We start from the raw sequence: 19105 nt of genomic DNA on the forward strand, positions 1-19105 counted from the left end.
CAAGGCAGCCCTTTGACACCCTGGAACGTATCCACGAGGTTCATTTCTTGCCCCTGCCCCTGGACTTGCATGGGTCTCTGTCACTTGTGGGTGTTAGAGCCCAGGCCCCCAAGCCTCTAATCAGGTGGGTCAGCTCCCTTTACAAGCCCAGGTTTGGTCTCTCTTTTCTTTGGAAACTGGGATCATCCCTTTCTTTCAAGTCCATTTTTTAAAAAGGCATTTTATACACATGAGGAGTGGAAGGGATCCGACCACCCTCTCAATTCATCACGTTCCTGGGGATCCCCTAACACTGCACCCTGTCGGAGCGCTGCCTGTGCCAGGGTTTGGGAGAGATTCAAATTTCACCAGTGGGGAATGGTGGGCAGTTGAGGGCAGGTTTCCTCCAGCCAGGTCCAGCAGGGGGAGGCAAGCATAAAGGTGGCTGAGTGACATCGGAGCAGACTCTCTGGTGGGGCTGCTGGGTCTCTTCCATCCTGGAGCCTCTCCGTGGGGGGAGGGTTGCAGCCTGGGCCCCGCTGGTGTCTGGGCCCCGGGATCTCAGTGAGTGGACAACATCATCACAAACTCTGCAGGAGAGAGGGGTGGTGCTTGGGCCTGCCCAGGTCAGGGATCCCAGGAAGCGCTGGCTCTGTGCTCCTGGGTGCCAGCGGGACAGAGGAGTGACAGGGAGGGCGACTCACCGTCAAAGTCTATAGTGCCGTCCCCGTTGAGGTCCATGTCTCGGAGCATCTCGTCCAGCTCGGAACCTTCCAGCGGCTCCCCGAGGAGAGCTGGCGCAGCCTGCTGCAGCTCCGCCACTGTGATCCTTCCATCCCCGTCCCTGTCAAACTAGGGCCCAGGCAGGGTTCCGCTCTACCCACCCTAAGCTGCCACGGCCTATGGGCAAGATGCCGCTTCCACCACCACCTCACCCGTGCCGAGACGGCGCCTCCTGATTCTGGAAGGCTTGCCTCCTGCAGACTGAGGCCACCAGTCTCTCAGAAGTGGCACTGTCCAGCGCTGCCCGCCACGGCCCACCCCGACCCCCACCTCTTGGAAGGCGATGCGCAGCTCCCGGACCCCGAGCATCTGCGCCGTCTCCTCCCTTAGCTTTGGGCCTATCAGCTCCACAAACTCCTCAAAGTCCACACAGCCGCCCACTGTGAATCCAAGCAGAGTGTCACAATCCGACCCAAAATCATCAAAAGGGAAGGTGCAGCCACCCTCCACCCAGGGTCTGCATTCAGGAGTGCATACCCAATCCAGGCCCGCAGAGGGGTGGGAGGCTGGAGCTCAGTCCCCTGAGCTACTGGGGACTGGGGCTACCTCCGCTTCCTGCGAAGCCCCCCAGTGGGGAGAAAGAGACCAGGTTTTGGAGCCTGCAACCAGGTTCAAACCCTAGCTCTGCTGCTGATATGCATGGCCGTGGGCAGCTTGAGACCCTCCTTCCCCCAGCAGTCCCTGGGTCTAAGATGCTGCCAGTCCTATAAGGCACCGATGGCCAAATAACAGCTTTGGGAGAAGAGGAGGAAGCACAGCCCTGAACGTACACACCAGTTGTAAATCACACGCACGTCTTGGAGACTGCAAGAAAATAACCCACGGGGATCCTGGAAGGAAGGGAATCTTGGTGTTGCCCCAGGGCAAAGCAGCAAATGGTAACCTCACGGTACTTAGTCACAAGGGCAGCCAGGGCACTGTCACACGAGGCCTCACTGAGCCTCCTGAGACTGTATTCCAGGTGACATCGATTCGGGCATCTACCCCCAGGGCATGGGGAGGGTGGCAGTGAGAGAGAGGGTGCCAGGCTGCTCTACCTGCAGACAGCAGGTCATCACCGTGAAGGAGGAGCCTGGCCAGGAGGCTCAGGTCCAAGGAGCGAGGGTGTGCAGAGGCCACACCCATATCTGAAGGCCAGGCTCCTCAGCCTGAGCCCCAAGGGCCTCTCTTGGATCACCCGCCTGCCATCCTGTCCCCCTCGCCTCACCAGGAGGGTGGACCTGGTGTCCCCACACCCGAAGGGGCCAATGTCGCTCCCGAAGCTCTCCTTCGCGCCCACCATGGCCCCTGACAGGCGCTTGGAGGTCACCTTCTGCCTCCCCTTGTGATCCCCTAAAGACAGGGCTACCCTCCTCCGGCACAGCCAGGCCGGCTCCCGCCCGGCCGCCCTGCAGGGCCCAGTCACTGACTGCGCATCTTCACGTGCTGCGAGACCTCGATGAGCTCCATCTCGGTGGGCATGTAGCCCAGGGTCCGCATGCAGGCACCCAGCTCCCGGTAGCCGATGTAGCCATCGTGGTCAGCGTCGAACTCTTGGAAGGCAGCCTGCAGCTCTGCCGGGGAGAGAGGTCAGCCTGGCGGGCAGGCCCAGGGACCCCTCTCCCACCCCCCAGTCACGAGAACCACTCACCCTCCAGCTCCTCCGGGCCCAGCTCACGGTCCTGTGGCAAGAGTCCAGCATGTCCCCAGGGTCAGCCACAGCCCTGCCTGTCCTTCCTCCTTCAGCCCCTGCCTGCGCTGCAGCTCCTGGGCAGGGCCACCTCCCCACACACACCCGGGCAGGCAAAGGCAGCTGAAGCCCTGAGGGTCCCAGGAGCAAAGAGCCCCTCCTCTGTGGTCCGGGAACCTCAGTGGTTTCCAGAGAGCCCCGGCTCTGAAGCCCGGCTCTGACCACTGCACCGGCAGGCCCGAGACCCTCTCCCGCCCCTACACCCCGGCTCCCCAAGTCTGGAGCAGAAACCAGGGTCCTGGGTACTTAGGGGCAGGAGGGCTTACCCCAGGGGATAGGAATCTCCACCCCACATCCTCACGATCCTCAGCCCTACCCAGGCCCCCTGACCTTCCCAAAGATGCGGTTGAGCAGGGGCCCGTATGTCCTCTGAGCAGCATCCTGCTGGGGGTCAGGACGAGGCCGATGGGACTGGCGGCGAGATGAGGACCCAGCGGGTGCAAGGGGTGGCCCCCCCTGCCCCTCTCCAGTCTTTGAGGGGTTCTTGCTGTTCCCTGGGGCCTCAGGGCCCTGGGCAGGGGTCTGCTCACCAGAGCTGCCCTTGCGGGACCCTCGAAGTCCCCTATCCTTTTTGCTCTTCCTTCTAGTCAAGGGGGCCCCCTCAGCACCGCCGCCAGGGACCACAACCCCCTCAGGGGGCTTCTGGGGGCTCTGCTCTGTGGCCATGAGGGAAGGGACGGCAGGGCTCAGGGACACAGCGTCCCTGAGCACCCTTGGCTCTTGGGACCCATAAAGCTGCTTACGCACCCCAGCTGTAGAGTTGATCACCCGGGATGGGCCCTGAGGGGGATTAGGGGGAGTGAGGCGGGCAGCCCAGGACCTCGTCCCTGCCCTTTGCCCTGGGGTGGCCAGGATAATGCCAGGTTGGTCACCAGAACTGTCCTCAGTAGAGAGGACGGGGACATTGTGACTGCTCCAAGCTTCAGACTCCAGCTCTGCCATGTGGTTGCTGGAAAATGGTTATCGAGCACACCTAGTCTCAGTTTCTCATCTGGAAAATGGGGGTGCGGTTGGTGTGACACAGTGTAAGCAGAGAGGACCGGGGTAGCGACTTGGGCAAAGGCGAGGTGGGGAAGGAAGGGATGAGTTGCCCCCAAGGGCCCCCAACAGGGTGACATTCTGACTGGAACAGAGGGCAAGTGACACTGGAAATATGGGCCAGGTTCGAGGGGCTGAGGTGTGACATCAGAGGAGAGGGACTCTTGGGGGCTGATAGCCTGCTGGAGGGGCCCTGTCAGAATAGAAGCCTTGACTGGTCATTTGGCTACTGGGCCAGGGTTAGGGTTTCCCGGAGAACAGCCCCATGAATGATTGATCTCCTCTCAGCTTGGGTTTCCTGCCCGCCTGCCTTCTCGTCACAGGGTACCACGCAGCAGGCCCTGGCGTGGGGCGGTGGGTGGCTGGCCCACTGGGCAGCAGGCATGCCCCGCTCCTTCCGGCCAGCTGCTGCCTGCATCTCACAGGTAAGCCAGGCGCCATGGCCAGGGCCTGGGGGAGGGTCCCAGGGCTCCGATCTGATAGGGGTCTGCAGAGGAAAAGCTCCCAGGTGTGGGGAAGCCGGGGCAAAGCCCAGTGTTGCAGCCATGGGCCCCAGGCTGGATCCAGCCCAGCCAGGCGTCTGGATGCCCCTAGCCATACCACCCTCCAAGGAATGCTCGCTTCCTTCCGCTGGCTGGGGGCTGGGGAAGGCGCAGTGGGGCCTGCAGGTCCTTTGGGTTCCCAGCCTGGGTGCCTCCAACTCCACCTCACCCTCATCGCCCTGCGAAGCCCCCTTCTCTAGTAGCTACCTGTGCTAGTACCCAGGGCTACCTGTGCCCAGGCTCTGGAAGGCAGGGAAGGGCACAGGTGGGGGCAGAGAATGCTGAAGAGGCACAAGGGCTCCCAGGATAGCTCTCCTAACCACAGCCTGTCCATGCCCTGAGGTTCAATCTCTTGAGCACCATGCGTGGGGGAGGGGCCTCCTACTGCCCGCCCACCCTTAGACACCTATGGGTCCCTGACACACAGAGCCCTCCCCGTCTTGGAATTTGAAATACTTGAATCCCAGGAAATCAAGCATAAAAGGGTCTTATGAAGAGCTGGTCAAACTGGTTTTCAAACTCTGTTCCCTGGAACCCTACAGGGGTGCTCTTCCACCTTTAATTTCAATGTTCTTTCAGCTCATATAGGAGTTTCACTATACTTTATTCAAACAAGATTCAGTGAATTTGGACTGGGAGTGGTGGTCCCCGCCTGTAATCCCAGCAGCTCTGGTGGCTAAGGCAGGAGGATCACAGGTTTGAAGCCAGTCTTAGCAACTTAGTGAGGCCCTAAGCAACTTAGTTAGACCCTGTCTCTAAATAAAATTAAAAGGGCTGGGGATGTGGCTTACTGGTTAAGCATCCCTGGGTTCAATTCTTGGTACCAAAAAAAGAAGAAAAAAAAAAAAAAGATTCAGTGGTTTTACCAATATGTTCCAAAGCCTCTGGTTTAGTCTGCTTGGACACATGGACTCCATGCTTAAGTTTGGTTTGAGTTCTGGTAGCTTCCTTCCTGTTTGCGACCGTGGGTAACTCACTGACTTAATGAACCTGCTCTCATCTTTAAAATGGGTCCTAAGAGGACTACATGAGATCTTCCATTAAAGTCCCTGGCACAAGATAACTACTCAAGAGCGAGGTCAGGGAGGGACAGTAGTTTGCATGGAGAGGCACAGTGCCCTTTGTCTCATACTCGGTCATCTGTGCCTTCATTCATTCAGCAGGTGCCCAGCCCATGTCCAGCAGGACACTGGGGACCCCAAATGGACACTGCTCTGGAAGCCAACCTGGACACTGCTGGCCGCAGGGCCCGCACAGAACTTGATGATGAGGACTACTACCCCCAGGGTGGCTGGGACACAGTCTTCCTGGTGGCCTTGCTGCTCCTGGGGCTGCCGGCCAATGGGCTGATGGCGTGGCTGGCTGGCTCACAGGCCAGGCGTGGGGCGGGCACGAGGCTGGCCCTGCTCCTACTCAGCCTCGCCCTCTCCGATTTTTTGTTCCTGGCGGCAGCAGCCTTTCAGATTCTGGAGATCCAGCATGGAGGGCATTGGCCACTGGGGACAGCTGCCTGCCGCTTCTACTACTTCCTGTGGGGCGTGTCCTACTCTTCTGGCCTCTTTCTGCTGGCGGCCCTCAGCCTGGACCGCTGCCTGCTGGCACTGTGCCCACGCTGGTACCCCGGGCGCCGCCCGGCCCGTTTGCCCCTGTGGGTCTGTTCTGGGGTCTGGGTGCTGGCCACTCTCTTCAGTGTGCCCTGGCTGGTCTTCCCTGAGGCCACCGTCTGGTGGTACGACCTAGTCATTTGCCTGGACTTCTGGGACAGTGAGGAGCTGCCCCTTCGGATGCTGGAGATCCTGGGGGGCTTCCTGCCATTCGTCCTCCTGCTGGTCTGCCACGTGCTCACCCAGGCCGCCACCTGCAGGACCTGCCGCCGCCACCAGCCCCAGCCCACTACCTGCCTCGGCTTTGCCCGTGTGGCCAAGACCATTTTGTCGGCCTACGTGGTCCTGCGGCTGCCCTACCAGCTGGCGCAGCTGCTCTACTTGGCCTTCCTGTGGGACTTCTACCCCGGCTACCTGCTCTGGGAGGCCCTGGTCTACTCCGACTACCTGATCCTGCTCAACAGCTGCCTCAGCCCCTTCCTCTGCCTCATGGCCAGTGCCGACCTCCGGGCCCTGCTGAGCACGGTGTTCTCCTCCTTTGCGGCCGCTCTCTGCGAGGAGCGGCCAGGCAGCTTCCCGCCAGCTGAGCCACAGACCCAGGGCGGCTCTGAGGGCCCAACTCTGCCAGGACCACTGGCTGAGGCCCAGCCACGGTCGGATGCTGCGGCCCAGCAACAGCCAGCTGTTGAGGCCCAGACCCCTGCCTCTGCTTCCAGCCTGGCTCCTGGCCCCGGTGATGAAGCCTCCCCGGGCCCGTCCCCAGATCCCACCTCTGGAGCCTCTGAGAACCCAGCCGCGCCGGCTGTCCCTGAGAGAGACAGCCCTGGCAGTGCCCCGCCAGAGGAAGCTCCCAGCACAGGCCCCACATGAGGGTCCAGGGAAGTCCAGACCCACCAGTGGGAGAGCCAGAGGAGCCAGAGAAACTCCTCAGAGAGGTGGAAGCCATGAAGGACGTCACCACCAAAATCCCCATGGAGTCCCTCAGGCTGGAAGGAGGGGAAGTGAAACAAAGCATCTAAAAGTCCCAGAGAGTTTGCTGTGAGTCCCCTGCCCCAGTCCCGCCAAGTTCTTCCATGGTTGACCTGTCACATAATCACCCAACAGCCCCCTAAGCCACAGCTAATGGTTGTCCCACTAGTTCTGTCCTCCAACACCCCCGACGCCTGCTTCCTCTGTGCCTCCGTCCTGCTGGAGGAAGACAGCAGAGGGACTTCCCCGGGATGAATCAGATCTCCCTTTCATCCTTTACTCCCTCTCCTCCTCACTGGTCAGTCCCCCAGCATGGACGCAAGACACTGAATGGAAAAGTTCCTGCAGAGAAGGGAGGCCTCTCTGAGCTTGTAGCCCCAAGTAGGGCCCAAGGCCCTAGTGGCCCACAAGCTAGTCTGGCATAGCCAAGCCCTCTCCACCAATCCCCTGCCTCCAACAGGCAGGTAGGCTGGGGCAGGACTTCCCCTCACAAGGCAGCTGAAGAAGAGGCAAGAGCTACCAGCCTGGATTCAAATCTAGTTCTGCCTCACCCTGACTGGAACTGGGGACAGCTTATTTCTCCTTCTGAGCTCCTGTTTCATCGACTGCTGTGAGAATTAAATGAGAAAGTGTGCAGGACACCCACAGGAGCCTGGCACTTAGCAGGGGCTCATTGAACAGGTGTCCCTTCCCTCCTGCACACAGAGTCAGGTCCTTCAGGGACTGGGGCTGAATGGGAGGAGACAGGTGGGAGAGTCACCAACTAACCACAGCACCTGGGATCCTGGGAACAGCCTGGGCTGCAGAGAGCACGGAGCCACCTCTGCTCTTGGGCCTGCTCCAGGGGACTTGAAGGTCTGACTCTGTTCAAGGGTCCAACTAGCATCCACCTGTCCCCAACCCAAGAGAGGGCTGCACAGACTGTCCGTGGGGGCTGCAGGTGCAGACTGCTCTGGCCCCAACCTCCCCCCATCCGAGCCCAGGAGATAGGAGGCTGAGCTCGGGCACCAGGAGTCCCAGAAATGACCAAGTTTCCCAGAAGTTACCAGGCCTCTGGGGCCAGCCAGCTCTTCCTCTTCCACTGCAGACCCTGCAGGGAAAAGAAAAGTGCCAAGGTGTGCTTTCCACTCCACCACCCCCGCCCTCCCCACCTGGTGTTCTCCCAACCCTCAGAGTTCCGTGACTTTGGCTGCTGAGATGCCCTCAGGGAAAGGCGCCAGGGTCGGATGTGCTGCCCTGGGGTGGGGGGTGATCTGGGTTCTGGTTCTTAGCTGGCCCTTAGCTTTAGTTTTCTCTGTAAAATGAGGGGATGAGCACCTCTCAGGGCCGCTGCTTGTGGTCATTAATGGAGCCCATGCATGGGGAGGCCATGAACGGGGGTGGGGGGGGGGCCATCCTGGTGGCAACACCAGGAGCCTAATCGTAGCATCTCTTAGTGAAGGGATTATGGGTGCCGGGCAGTGGGAGAGAGACCTCTGAACAGGTGTGAAATTGTCCAGTTCATTCATCTGACAAATATCTACTGAACACTTTCCAGCTGCTTTTCTGGCCAGACTTCTGTTCTGAAAACACACAGACAGGGTTCAGGCTGGGTCCCTGGTGCCCCTCAGGTTTGTTTGAATTCCTGGCTCCACCCCTATATGTGTGACTTCCGGCAAAGCTCTTGGTCTCTTCAGGACTCAGTTTGCTCATCTATAAAATGGGGATCACGATTGATCTTTATGGAGTGCTTAGGGCTTTGCCTGGCACAGAGTCAGGGCTCAATAATTGTTACCCATCAATATGATCATGCCCGTGGGCATCCTGGGCCTTAGCCAGCCTGAGAGCAGTACCAAGCCACAGGCCAGATCGCATGTGGCAGGTAGCCTGCTCACCAGGTACTGTCCCTCCATCCTGCCCACTGTCTCTTCAACAAGATAAGCCTGCCCCTTCCCTGTTTGTTGCTGTGCACATCTGAAGGCAGGGCCTGAACTTCTGTCCCCCTGGGGGCATTCCTCTGTGCCCCTCTGCTTCTCTCTCTTCTCCTGGCAGGGGTCCCAAAGTCTTGTCTTTCTTTCTTTCTCTTTTTAGTACTGAGAGCCCAGGAGGGCTTTATCACTAAGCTACATCCCAGCCCTGTTTATTTCTTTATTTTGAGACACGGTTTCACTGAGTTGCTGAGGCTGGCCTGAAACTTTGGAACTTGAGCTCCTCCTGCCTCAGCCTCCCAAGTTGCTGGGACTTACAGGTGTGTGCCAATAACCCCACTGCCAGCCGCCTGCCTTCAGCTCTGGTCCACATCCCAGACCCTATCTCTTGGGGAGTGGGCCAACCCCACCTCGAAGGTTGCCAAGGGAAATTGTACCCACCATGAATAATTGTCCAGGAGAAAGGGCAGAATGACCTGAAGGGTTTTGCAGAATAAAGAGGAGTTCTCCTAGTGACCCACAGAGGTTTGTGTTGGAGGAAAGAGGACATTAAGGGAGGGCTAACTCACCCAAGATATTCTACATCCCCTCACCTCACCCCAACACACCCCATGGAGCCAGGTTCCTGAGGCCTTCTGGGAGAGTCCCTCCTTTTGCATTGAGAGATGCCCCTCCTTCTCCTACAAAGGGCACAGATGTTGATTCTGAGAATTGTGAACGTGAGGATTTTTCAGTCCTACACTCAGGGCCGCTGCTCATTCATTCACTCAACACACATTAAGTGATCACGTACTGGGTGCTGGGTCTCACTGGACACTGAAAGCACAGTGGGATGCAAGACAAACCCCCGTCCTCAGTTTGCTGACATCCTGGTGGAGTGAAGCAGACACAAAGCAAATACACAAATAATCACATAATGTAGGATCCAGTCGCTTTTGAGAAAAATGAGTCAGGCACAGTGACTCAGGAGGCTGAGGCAGGAGGATCATAAGTTCAAGGTCAGTCTTAGCAATTTAGCAAGAGATCCTCAGCAACGGTCCCAAAGAAAAAAATAAAGGGACTGGGATTCGGGACTGCGGATGTGGTTCAATGGTAAAGCATCCCTCAGCTCAATCCCCAGTACCAACAACAAAAAAATGTAGTGGGAACAAGTAAGGGCCAGAGATGACCCGGTCAGAGAGACATCACGGAGGGAACTTCGGGGTGGGGGGAGTGACACCTAAGCAGAGACCTGGACGGAGGGATGGAGTCATTTCAAGACCTGGGAAGAGCATCCAGATGGAAGGAGGAGACAGGATGCACCAGTCAGGTAGCAGCCAGGTCCTGGGGCTGGAGTGAAGGTGGTATGTTTCAGGGACAGGAGGTCAGCATCACTGGGTCATATGCAGGGAGAGGCTACTGTGGGTGACAGGTACTGGACTGGGGTCAGACAGGTGGGGCGAGGTGGGGGTGGCACATGCAGCTGTGGATTTTTTCACTTGAGGCAGGGTTTAGAGAACCCCGCCACAGGGGCTGGCCCCTTGCCTTGGCCACACCTCCTACCTGCTTCCCCGTCCCCACACTCCTGCTGGCCGGCCTTAGGGTTTATGGAGCAGTGGGAAACACAAAGACTTGGAGCCAAAGAGATGGGGACTGGCTCCTGGCTGGTGACCCTGTTTCCTCACAAGGCTGGCAAGGGGAATGAGATGGGGGTCAAGCCCAGGCCAACTCCAGGACACAGGGGGCGCTTCATCCCACCAGACAAGCAAATACACACATAATCGCATATGTAGAATCCAGTCGCTGTTGAGAACAACGAGTCAGGCGCAGAAAGAGTCCCTCTTCTCTTTCTGAGAACGGGACTCTGCCAGCACCTTTAGTCACTCAAGCTGGTGGATTCTCAAGGAAGGGTGAGGGAGGTAACCAGTGACGGGGCCATGTACCTGATAGAGACCTGGCAACCACTGCCCGTGGGACCTATGGGGACACTTAAGTCCCCCAGGGTGAGACAGGATTGGGTGGATCTAGCAAGGGCCGTCTGGTCTCCCTGTCACGGGAGAGAGAGACCTGTTGACTGGTGGTCAGGCCTCCAAGGAAGTGGCGAAGGAAAGAAAGAAAAGTGCTAGGGATCTGTAGGCCATGGTCCCATTCTGATTTTTACTAGGAAGCTCCGGCAGCTCAACGACTTGGGAGGAGCCCAAGTTTGAGGGCAGCAAGACTGTCTCAAAATAAAATAAAAAGAGCTTGGCGGGGCGGGGGAGCTCAGTGGTAGGGCGCTTGCCTAACATGTGCGAGGCAGGGAAGGAAAAAAAGACGCACCCGCTGCAAGACCCACGAGTGCCCACCAGGAAGAAGCGGCCGCTGAGACCCCCTGCTCACTGCTTTATCTACGCTGTGAACCAAGAGCATTAATGCTTAGCACTCAGAGACAGGCAGCGAAACGACTTGAAGACACTGTTTGGAGGCGGGGCGGGGGGCGGTCGTGGGGCGCCTAGGAGGCGGGGCCCGGGTGCGGGATCCGGACGCCGGGCTTCGTCCCATCCTGGCGACTCCCGCGGAAGCATCTGCCGCGCGCTCTGCCGTCCGCTCGCCCGGGGGGCTGCAGGGAAACCCCGCCGCCTGCGGCTCGGAAGCTCCGCCCCCGCCGCGCCCCGACCCTCGGGCCCCGCCCCCGCCTCTCTCCCCGCCCCTTGCCCCGCCCTCGCGCGTGACCTCGGCCCCGCCCCCGCGAGCCCCCGCCCCGCCCCCGCCCCGCTCCTCTGTCACTTCCTGATTCCCGCTTCCTGCTTCCCGGAGGCTGGGATCCCGAGCTGCCGAGGCCGCCGCCGCAGCCCCCGGCGCCCCGGTGAGCGGTGAGCGGTGTGCGGTGAGCGCGGCGGGGCCGGGCTGGGGGTGCGGCCGGGGCGGGGGCGCGAGGCCCAGGGGCCCTTCCCCTCCACGGCGCCCCACCCTCAGTCCCAACTCCCCTCGGCCGCGCAGCCTCTGCGCTCCTGAGCCCGGGTCCCTGGAAGTGGGTCTCTGGTCCACCCGGAACCGCGCTCCGAGACGTTCCTCCGCCCGCAGCGCGGCCGCGACCCCCGCGGGTCCTGCCCGGGCCGCGGACCGGGCTAACTGCAGCTCCCTGCACATTCCTTGAGACTCAAAAAACTGGGCCTAGCTCTGCCCCACAGTGCGAAGACCTTTCCGGCCGCCTCTCCTCCCTTCCCATCACCCAGCCTCCAAGTCCCTGGGCCCGAAAGACTGCTCCGCACCAGCCGGACCTACAGAAATACTAAGCTTTCCGGTTTCCGCACCGCAACCCCACCCCCACCACGCACACAAACACACCAGAGCCGCGGAGGGTGCCAAGGAGATTTCCGAGAGCCCCTCAGGACTCGGCAGTGGCCCGCACCAGGGTCATCGTATTCACCCTGTCAGCTCACCGCCTGGGGGAGCCAGCCAGAGCCTGCCCCTGTGACCCCGTTCTGTAACTGGGGAAACAGACCCAGGCGGGTGATACTGCCCCGGCCCACAGCCACATCCTTCCCTCTTCCCTTTAAGCAGCGGTGGGAAAGCTCGGGGTCGAGAGGACAGGGCTGATCCAGGCCTCTCTGCACTGCAGACATGTCCTTTCGCAAAGTGGTTCGGCAGAGCAAATTCCGGCATGTGTTTGGCCAACCGGTCAAGAATGACCAATGCTACGAGGACATTCGCGTGTCCCGTGTTACCTGGGACAGCACTTTCTGCGCAGTCAACCCCAAGTTCCTGGCAGTGATTGTGGAGGCCAGTGGTGGGGGTGCCTTCCTGGTGCTTCCCCTGAGCAAGGTGGGCCTTGTTGGGACAGGAAGGCAGGCTGTGGGGAGGACTGGAAGTGCCTGCGGCCACCCCTGCCAGCAGTTCCTAGGAAGCCCCCACCTTGCCCATCCCCTCACTGGGCAGGTGTCAATCCAGATTTACTGCCCAGGAGGTGTTAGTGCAGGTGGAATAAGTGTTTATTGCCACGGAGTCAGGGTCAGAGGCAGCAGACATTTCCTGCTCACCTGGTGGGTGGGGCACCATCACATCTAGGCCCCCAGTGAGCCAGGGCAGGAGCCTCTTTCCCTCTCCGGGGAGGGGACTAAGTCTCTGGGAGGTTTCAAACTGAGGGGTTCTGATTACCCACTCCTGCCTGCAGACTGGCCGCATAGACAAAGCCTACCCAACAGTGTGTGGGCACACAGGACCTGTCCTGGACATCGACTGGTGTCCCCACAATGATGAAGTCATTGCCAGTGGCTCGGAGGATTGCACAGTCATGGTGAGGCACAGGACTGTTCAGGCCAGGGTCTTTGGTGTGGCCAGGGCTGCTGGCAGCAGGGGTAAGCAGATGCCTCAGCCCAGTGTCCCCATCCCTACCACAGGTATGGCAGATTCCGGAGAATGGACTGGGTGCCCCACTGACAGAGCCAGTGGTAGTGCTAGAGGGGCACACCAAGCGCGTGGGCATCGTCACCTGGCACCCCACAGCCCGAAATGTGCTGCTCAGTGCAGGTCTGCACCTCTCCCTGACCTACCCCCACTCCCCTCTCCATATGTGGCTCTGGGACATCCTAGTGGCTTCTCCTGGGCCCATCTGACAGATGAGGAAGCTGAGCCCTGCAGAGGTCAAGAGGCCTGGTTCAGTCCCTGGGGAGCGGGCAGAGCTGACCTGTTGGGCTGATGGCTCTCCATCCACCAGGCTGTGATAATGTGGTGCTCATCTGGAACGTGGGCACTGCGGAGGAGCTATACCGCCTGGACACCCTGCACCCTGACCTCATCTACAATGTCAGCTGGAACCGCAATGGCAGCCTTTTCTGCTCAGCCTGCAAGGACAAGAGTGTCCGCATCATCGACCCCCGCCGGGGCACCCTAGTGGCTGTATGTGGCCCTGGGGGCGGTGAGGGCAGTGAACAGGCCAAGGGGCTTGATCTGGACACTACACTGACCACCTATCTCTCCCACAGGAGCGGGAGAAAGCCCATGAGGGGGCCCGGCCCATGAGGGCCATCTTCCTGGCGGATGGCAAGGTGTTCACTACAGGCTTCAGCCGCATGAGTGAGCGGCAGCTGGCACTCTGGGACCCAGTGAGTGGCCATGACCCATCTGAGGGGCAGGCTCAAGACAGGCCCCAACCTGGGAGCTCCATCCTGGGCAGGAGTCACCACGCTTCTGGTTCCCAGGTCCTCAACTGGGCCCTGCAGGGCTCTGTCCCACACCCATTGGCTTCTGCACAGGGACCTCAGTGGTCCCTGTGAGGCAGGGACTGTGCTCTCCGGCCCCTTCAAGCTCCCTGTCCTGAGGACTTTCTCAGTACTTGCTCAGGAGTAGTTTTGAGGCCTGCAGGAGGCTGGGCCCCTGGGAGTGGAGAGGAGCCAGGAGGTCTGCTGGGGGACCTGGTGTGGACAAGGCTTAGAGGTGGGAGAGAACCCACTAGCATGTCGAGGGCGGTGCTGGCTGACACGTGAGCCCAGCTATGGCCCCTCCTGGTGGGGGTTTCCAGTTTGGCCTGACTACCTCCCATGTGCCAGGAGAACCTTGAGGAACCCATGGCCCTGCAGGAGCTAGACTCAAGCAACGGGGCCCTGCTGCCCTTCTACGACCCTGACACCAGCGTGGTCTACGTCTGTGGCAAGGTGGGGCTGGGTCTGGCTGGTGGGGGAAGGGAAGGTACCTAGCCAAGAGCTGAGCCCCCACTCTGCCCCCACAGGGCGACTCCAGCATCCGGTACTTTGAGATCACAGATGAGTCTCCCTATATCCACTTCCTGAACACGTTTACCAGCAAGGAGCCCCAGAGGGGCATGGGCAGTATGCCCAAGAGGGGTTTGGAGGTCAGCAAATGTGAGATTGCCCGGTAAGAGGGACCGTCGAGGCAGCCATCCATGGGTGAGGCTCACCTGGGGACTCGGCCTGAGAGCAGGGGCCAGGCCTTGGGCATCCAGTATAAGGTCAGAGGGGAGGCTGCTCAGGAGGCTCAGGGCTCAGCCTGTGGGAAGGTCCAGGTGAGGACGGGAAGTGGAGGGTGGAGAGAGCTGGGAGAACTGATGGCCACTCCTCTCTCCTCCCTTTCCCAGGTTCTACAAACTGCACGAACGCAAGTGTGAGCCCATTGTCATGACTGTGCCAAGAAAGGTGAGGCCACCTGGCTCCCTGGCACCTCTCCTGCTCTAGCAGATGGGCCACTGCGGGTCTTGGGTGTGAGGCCCGTGAATGGGTGTGGTTGGTAGGCTGGACAAATGCCCACATGCCCTGGTTCCCAGCCAAGGGGACAAGCAGGGATGACACAGGGTGAGCTGAGGCCTTGCCCAGCATGAGCCACAAAGAGGGGCCAGGCAGTCAGGGAAGAGGGAGGCGAAGGGCATGGAGAGAGAGTCCGGCTGCTGGGGAGAGCCCCACAAGGAGGGACAGGCCTCACGTGGCTTGGCCTCAGATGCCCAGCTGAGAGCCCTGGACACATTTCCATTATTCTCCAGCCAGCGTTCGCTGAGTGCTCGATTCAACGTGCCAGGCACATCTCGGAGCAGAGCTGAGGGAGACCAATAGGGCCTGCCCAGGAGCTCACGATCCATGGGGCACAAATGTGGCCCACAGAATCCCACAAAGCCACATCACTGCCCCTGTGGTTTGCAGGGGAGGGTGGTGACGGGCCCTGCTCAGGAAGGTGGGTTGTGAAGGCTTTGGAGGCACGAGCAGGAGGGAAGTGAGCTGTGAAGGGCCACTCAGGGCCAGGCCATTAGAGGAAAGGTCAAGAGTGAGCCTGGAGGCAGGAGCCTGGAGAAGGGTGTCAGGAGGCAGCCATGCGGGGTCCCAGCTGACCCGACCTCCCACCTGCTGTGCAGTCGGACCTCTTCCAGGATGATCTGTACCCTGACACAGCCGGACCCGAAGCTGCCCTGGAGGCAGAGGAGTGGGTGAGCGGGCGGGACGCAGACCCCATCCTCATCTCGCTGCGGGAGGCCTATGTGCCCAGCAAACAGCGGGACCTGAAGGTCAGCCGGCGCAATGTGCTGTCCGACAGCCGGCTCTCCAGCTCGGCCCGCCCGGGGGCTGCCACGTCTGCTGCGGCCATTGCTGACGCCACCTCTAGTAGCCTTGCCGCGGCTGGGGTATGTGTCCCACGATCGGGTGGTGTTGGGGAGTCCCAGTGTCACCCCAGTCTACTGTGTGTGCTTGAGCCGGGTGTCGTCCTCTCTGGGCCTCAGGCCTCTGCATGTTGTGGTAGGTTTGGGGAAGACTGTGGTCAGTGGACCTCTGATGTCCTCACAGGAGGCCGGGAAGCTAGAGGAGGTGATGCAGGAGCTGCGGGCACTGCGGGCCATGGTCAAGGAGCAGGGGGAGCGCATCTGCCGCCTGGAGGAGCAGCTCGGCCGCATGGAGAACGGGGACGCATAGGGCTACCTGCGGACGCCACTCCCCCACCCCCTTTCACTCAGCTTCTGCTGGCAGGTCCTACCGGGTCACTGGCTGCCAAGGGCCTCTGGGGCAGGTCAGGGGCCAGTTCCCACCCCGACCACTGCCTGGCTTTTGTCACTGTTCCTGTGGAGGATTTTTGTACCAAGGCAAGCTCGCTTGTTCTCTGAAGGACCATCTGCCCCACCTGCTCAGTTCCCTCTACCTCCCTAAGGAAGTGGCAGGGGTGGGCTCTATATTTTCATTCCAAATAAATTCTCTTTCTAAAAGCCAGGTAGCTTGCTGTACCGGGGGGCTGGGGAGGGGTATGGAATGTGGGGACAGATGAGGCAAAGAAGTCAGATGTGAGATAGTCTGGGGCTGTGAGTGAGTGGCCCACGCCATTGCTCCCAAATTGTCAGGCAGAGACGCCAAGGCAGACTGGACCATCCACAGCTGTGTCCTGCTGTGAGCTGGTGCCCCGTGCATCCTTCTGGAGGCCTGGTCACAGCCCCATAGTCCCAGCCACACCCAGAAAGGCCAGTGAGGATTTGGTGTGGGGTGGGGTGGTCCTGAGAGGTAGAGGCCCCACTAGGGTCCTGTGGCAGGCAAGAGTGGGTGGGGTATTGTGGACAGGAAGCGGAAGTGTCGGGTAACCCCTAGCTGCAGTTGAGCTCCAGAGCTCACTTCTCGCTCAACCCAGCCAGAGCCGGAGGTGGGCACCCGGCGTGAGGCCAGCAGACCAATGGTGAGCACTGCACTGGGTTCTTGGGGCAGGAGTATGGGAGGCTGGGGCTAGAATTATGGGACCCAAGAGCTAAGAAGGATCCCCCCACTCCACTGGGACCCAGGGATAGAGGTATGACCCCAGACGAGCATGGGTAGAAGCTGGGCCTCACCTCTGCACTGGGCTTTCTGGGACTCGATGCAGAGCCCAGCACCTCACTCCTGGTCCTACCGCACTTCAAGATCCTTGGGATAGCCAGGCACGCCTGTAATCCTAACTGCTCCGGAGGCTGAGGCAGGAGGATCACAGGTTCAAAGCCAGCCTCAGCAACAGCAAGGCACTAAGCAACTCAGTGAGACCCTGTCTTTAAATAAAATACAAAGTAGGACTGGGATGTGGCTCAGTGGTCGAGTGCCCCTGAGTTCAATCCCTGGTACCATCACCCTCAACCCCCCGACAAAAAGAAAAGGATCACTGCAATAGAGCCTCTACTGGGCCTCCCTGGCTGAGCTCAGGCACAGTCCCTGTGCCCGTCCCTGGAGCACAGGGGGCTGAAGACCTGCACACACCCCTCCCCCTGCCATCACCCCACCTGCTTTGTTCCAACCGCAGGCTTCCTCTGTAAATGTACCCGCCACCCCCAGCCCTGGCCCTGCACGCCTGAGGGCCTCAGGGCCAGGCCGGGAAGCTGAGCGGAAACCTTGCAGCTGGGGCACCCCCCATGGTTGGGAGGAAGGAAGAGGGGCCTCAAGGACCTCCACCCTGGGTCCCAGTCAAGCAGAGGAGAGTGGTTACCTCTGGGTTAGTCCAGGCCCTTCCATGCCCACCTGCAAAAGACCCAGCAGCCTCGCAGACTCCCTTTTTCCCTTCCATCTGCCCCTCCAAGCAGTTTGGCCAGACTTGGTCAACTAAGATGTATTGAGCACCTACTGTGGGCCAGGTGGTATGTTTAGTTGTTTGGCCCTCAAAATGCCCTGTCTCCCTGGGGGAGGTGAGCTGACAGAAAAGATAAGTACAAGTACTTCCTGGGTAAGGTGTGGTGGGAGGAGAAAGTAGAGTGGTTTGGGGGCATCAAGAGTGCCAGGTGGGGGCTGGGGTGTGGCTGGGTGGTGGAGCGCTTGCCCAGCATGTGTGGGCACTGGGCTCCATCCTCAGCAGCACACACAAAACTAAACAAAATACAAATTATTGTTAAAAAAAAAAAAAAAAAAAGAGTGCTGGGTGGGCCTGATGCAGGCACGGACAGGTGGTTGGAAATCGGGTCAGATCGGGCCTCGTCTCTGCGAGGCCTAAGCCAGGCACACAGGCAGCCATGTGGCTTTTGGAAGTGGAGCATTCTGGGCAGAGGGATAGCCAGTGTGGAGGCCCCAGGCAGGAGCAGGATTAAGACAGCTGGGAGTGAGGCCAGTGGTAGGTTACGGGCAGGGGCTCATGACACTGGCCAGGGCCTTGACCAAATGAGGACTTGGGCTTTTCTGCTTGACTGTCCCCATTTGGCCCGAGAGGCAAGTGAGTACCTTCTCAGAGAGGAACAGAAAGCAGGCTGGGCCACCCCGCCTGGCCCTGCCCCTGGTGATGAGCCCCCACCTGTCTCCTGCAGGCTCTGCTCTGTGCCCTTGGTCTTGGCGCGCTGCTGGCCTTGCCAGGGGCCCTGGGTTCAGGTGGTGCAAAGGACAGCGTGGGCTCCAGCTCTGTTACTGTAGTGCTGCTGCTGCTGCTGCTCCTGCTGCTGGTCACCGGCCTGGCCCTGGCCTGGCGCCGCCTCAGTCGTGACTCGGGGGGCTACTACCACCCAGCCCGCCTAGGCGCTGCGCTGTGGGGCCGCACCCGCCGCCTCCTCTGGGCCAGCCCCGCAGGCCGCTGGCTGCAGGCCCGCACTGATATGGGGTCACTAGATGACCCAGAGCAGCAGGAGGACGAGCAGGAGGCAGAAGATGAGGACATCACAGATGGTGGCCAAGAGGAAGCTGAACCCCAGGAAGAGCAGCAGCGATGCAGAACAGGACCCCGCCTGGAACAGGCCGAGGAAGCGCAGGACAGTGACGTGGAAGGGGGCCTGGACCTTGGCTCCCAGGGGCCAATGGGCTCAGGGGGCAGTGCGGAGGCCCTGCTGAGTGACCTGCACGCCTTCTCAGGCACTGCAGCCTGGGACGACAGTGCTGGGGCATCGGGGGGACAGAGCCTCCACGTGACGGCACTATAGAGGCTCGCCTCAGTGTTCCATCCCCGCCACAACCTCTCACTAGCCTCTGCTTCCCAAGTGCCACAGTGGAACAGCCCGCGCTGGACCTGCTGTCACTCCCATCCACCCATGGAGCACCTTGGACGTCACCCCCACCAAGTCCCAGGCCTGTGCAGCCCCACCCCCTCCAAAGGCCACCTCCAGGTAGCCCGTGGGCACTGGACTACTATTTGAAATAAAACCTCTCCAGTCCCATGGTTCTGTGGTCCTGTAGTGTC

General features: G+C 60.2%; 4 protein-coding genes across 6 annotated transcripts; 3 read left to right on the forward strand and 1 right to left on the reverse strand.

Annotated features, from left to right (window-relative positions):
* Positions 1–496: 496 nt before the first annotated feature.
* Positions 497–11659, reverse strand: LOC124958431 (calcium-binding protein 4-like). Its single transcript, XM_047516462.1, has 9 exons — positions 11206–11659; positions 9160–9231; positions 7691–7734; positions 2822–2875; positions 2393–2423; positions 2172–2315; positions 1033–1142; positions 684–831; positions 497–569 (listed from the first exon to the last, which is right to left on the reverse strand). The coding sequence occupies exons 1-9, from the start codon at positions 11657–11659 to the stop codon at positions 541–543; spliced, it is 1086 nt and encodes a 361-aa protein (XP_047372418.1). The 3' UTR covers positions 497–540.
* Positions 5274–6545, forward strand: Gpr152 (G protein-coupled receptor 152). The gene has a single exon (XM_047518692.1). The coding sequence runs from the start codon at positions 5274–5276 to the stop codon at positions 6543–6545; it is 1272 nt and encodes a 423-aa protein (XP_047374648.1).
* Coro1b (coronin 1B) lies at positions 11259–16210 on the forward strand. Of its 3 annotated transcripts, none has more exons than XM_047519024.1 (11): positions 11259–11396; positions 12132–12334; positions 12684–12806; positions 12910–13039; positions 13227–13408; positions 13495–13614; positions 14059–14163; positions 14238–14383; positions 14604–14661; positions 15369–15635; positions 15796–16210. In XM_047519024.1, the coding sequence occupies exons 2-11, from the start codon at positions 12134–12136 to the stop codon at positions 15919–15921; spliced, it is 1458 nt and encodes a 485-aa protein (XP_047374980.1). In that variant the 5' UTR covers positions 11259–11396; positions 12132–12133; the 3' UTR covers positions 15922–16210. The 3 variants fall into 3 exon arrangements, with proteins under 3 accessions (XP_047374980.1, XP_047374982.1, XP_047374981.1); XM_047519026.1 differs by having other exon boundaries at positions 11286–11375; XM_047519025.1 differs by having other exon boundaries at positions 11312–11382.
* A 101-nt stretch (positions 16211–16311) lies between these two features.
* Ptprcap (protein tyrosine phosphatase receptor type C associated protein) lies at positions 16312–19078 on the forward strand. The gene is made up of 2 exons (XM_047519027.1): positions 16312–16666; positions 18246–19078. The coding sequence occupies exons 1-2, from the start codon at positions 16664–16666 to the stop codon at positions 18846–18848; spliced, it is 606 nt and encodes a 201-aa protein (XP_047374983.1). The 5' UTR covers positions 16312–16663; the 3' UTR covers positions 18849–19078.
* Positions 19079–19105: the final 27 nt, after the last annotated feature.

The sequence above is a fragment of the Sciurus carolinensis genome, chromosome 11 (assembly GCF_902686445.1).
Source record: "Sciurus carolinensis chromosome 11, mSciCar1.2, whole genome shotgun sequence".
Lineage (NCBI taxonomy): Eukaryota > Metazoa > Chordata > Mammalia > Rodentia > Sciuridae > Sciurus > Sciurus carolinensis.

Excerpts from the sequence above, each read along its gene's own strand:
- Gpr152 (XM_047518692.1), top strand. The coding sequence starts at position 5,274 with ATGGACACTGCTCTGGAAGCCAACCTGGACACTGCTGGCCGCAGGGCC.
- LOC124958431 (XM_047516462.1), bottom strand. The coding sequence starts at position 11,659 with ATGTGCAGGGAGCTGCAGTTAGCCCGGTCCGCGGCCCGGGCAGGACCC. Across the intron at positions 1,143-2,171 it reads GCAGCACGTGAAGATGCGCA|TGGGCGGCTGTGTGGACTTT; the intron begins GTCAGTGACTGG and ends TTGGATTCACAG. Across the intron at positions 570-683 it reads CGGCACTATAGACTTTGACG|AGTTTGTGATGATGTTGTCC; the intron begins GTGAGTCGCCCT and ends TCTCTCCTGCAG.
- Coro1b (XM_047519024.1), top strand. The coding sequence starts at position 12,134 with ATGTCCTTTCGCAAAGTGGTTCGGCAGAGCAAATTCCGGCATGTGTTT. Across the intron at positions 12,335-12,683 it reads TGGTGCTTCCCCTGAGCAAG|ACTGGCCGCATAGACAAAGC; the intron begins GTGGGCCTTGTT and ends TCCTGCCTGCAG. Across the intron at positions 15,636-15,795 it reads GTAGCCTTGCCGCGGCTGGG|GAGGCCGGGAAGCTAGAGGA; the intron begins GTATGTGTCCCA and ends ATGTCCTCACAG.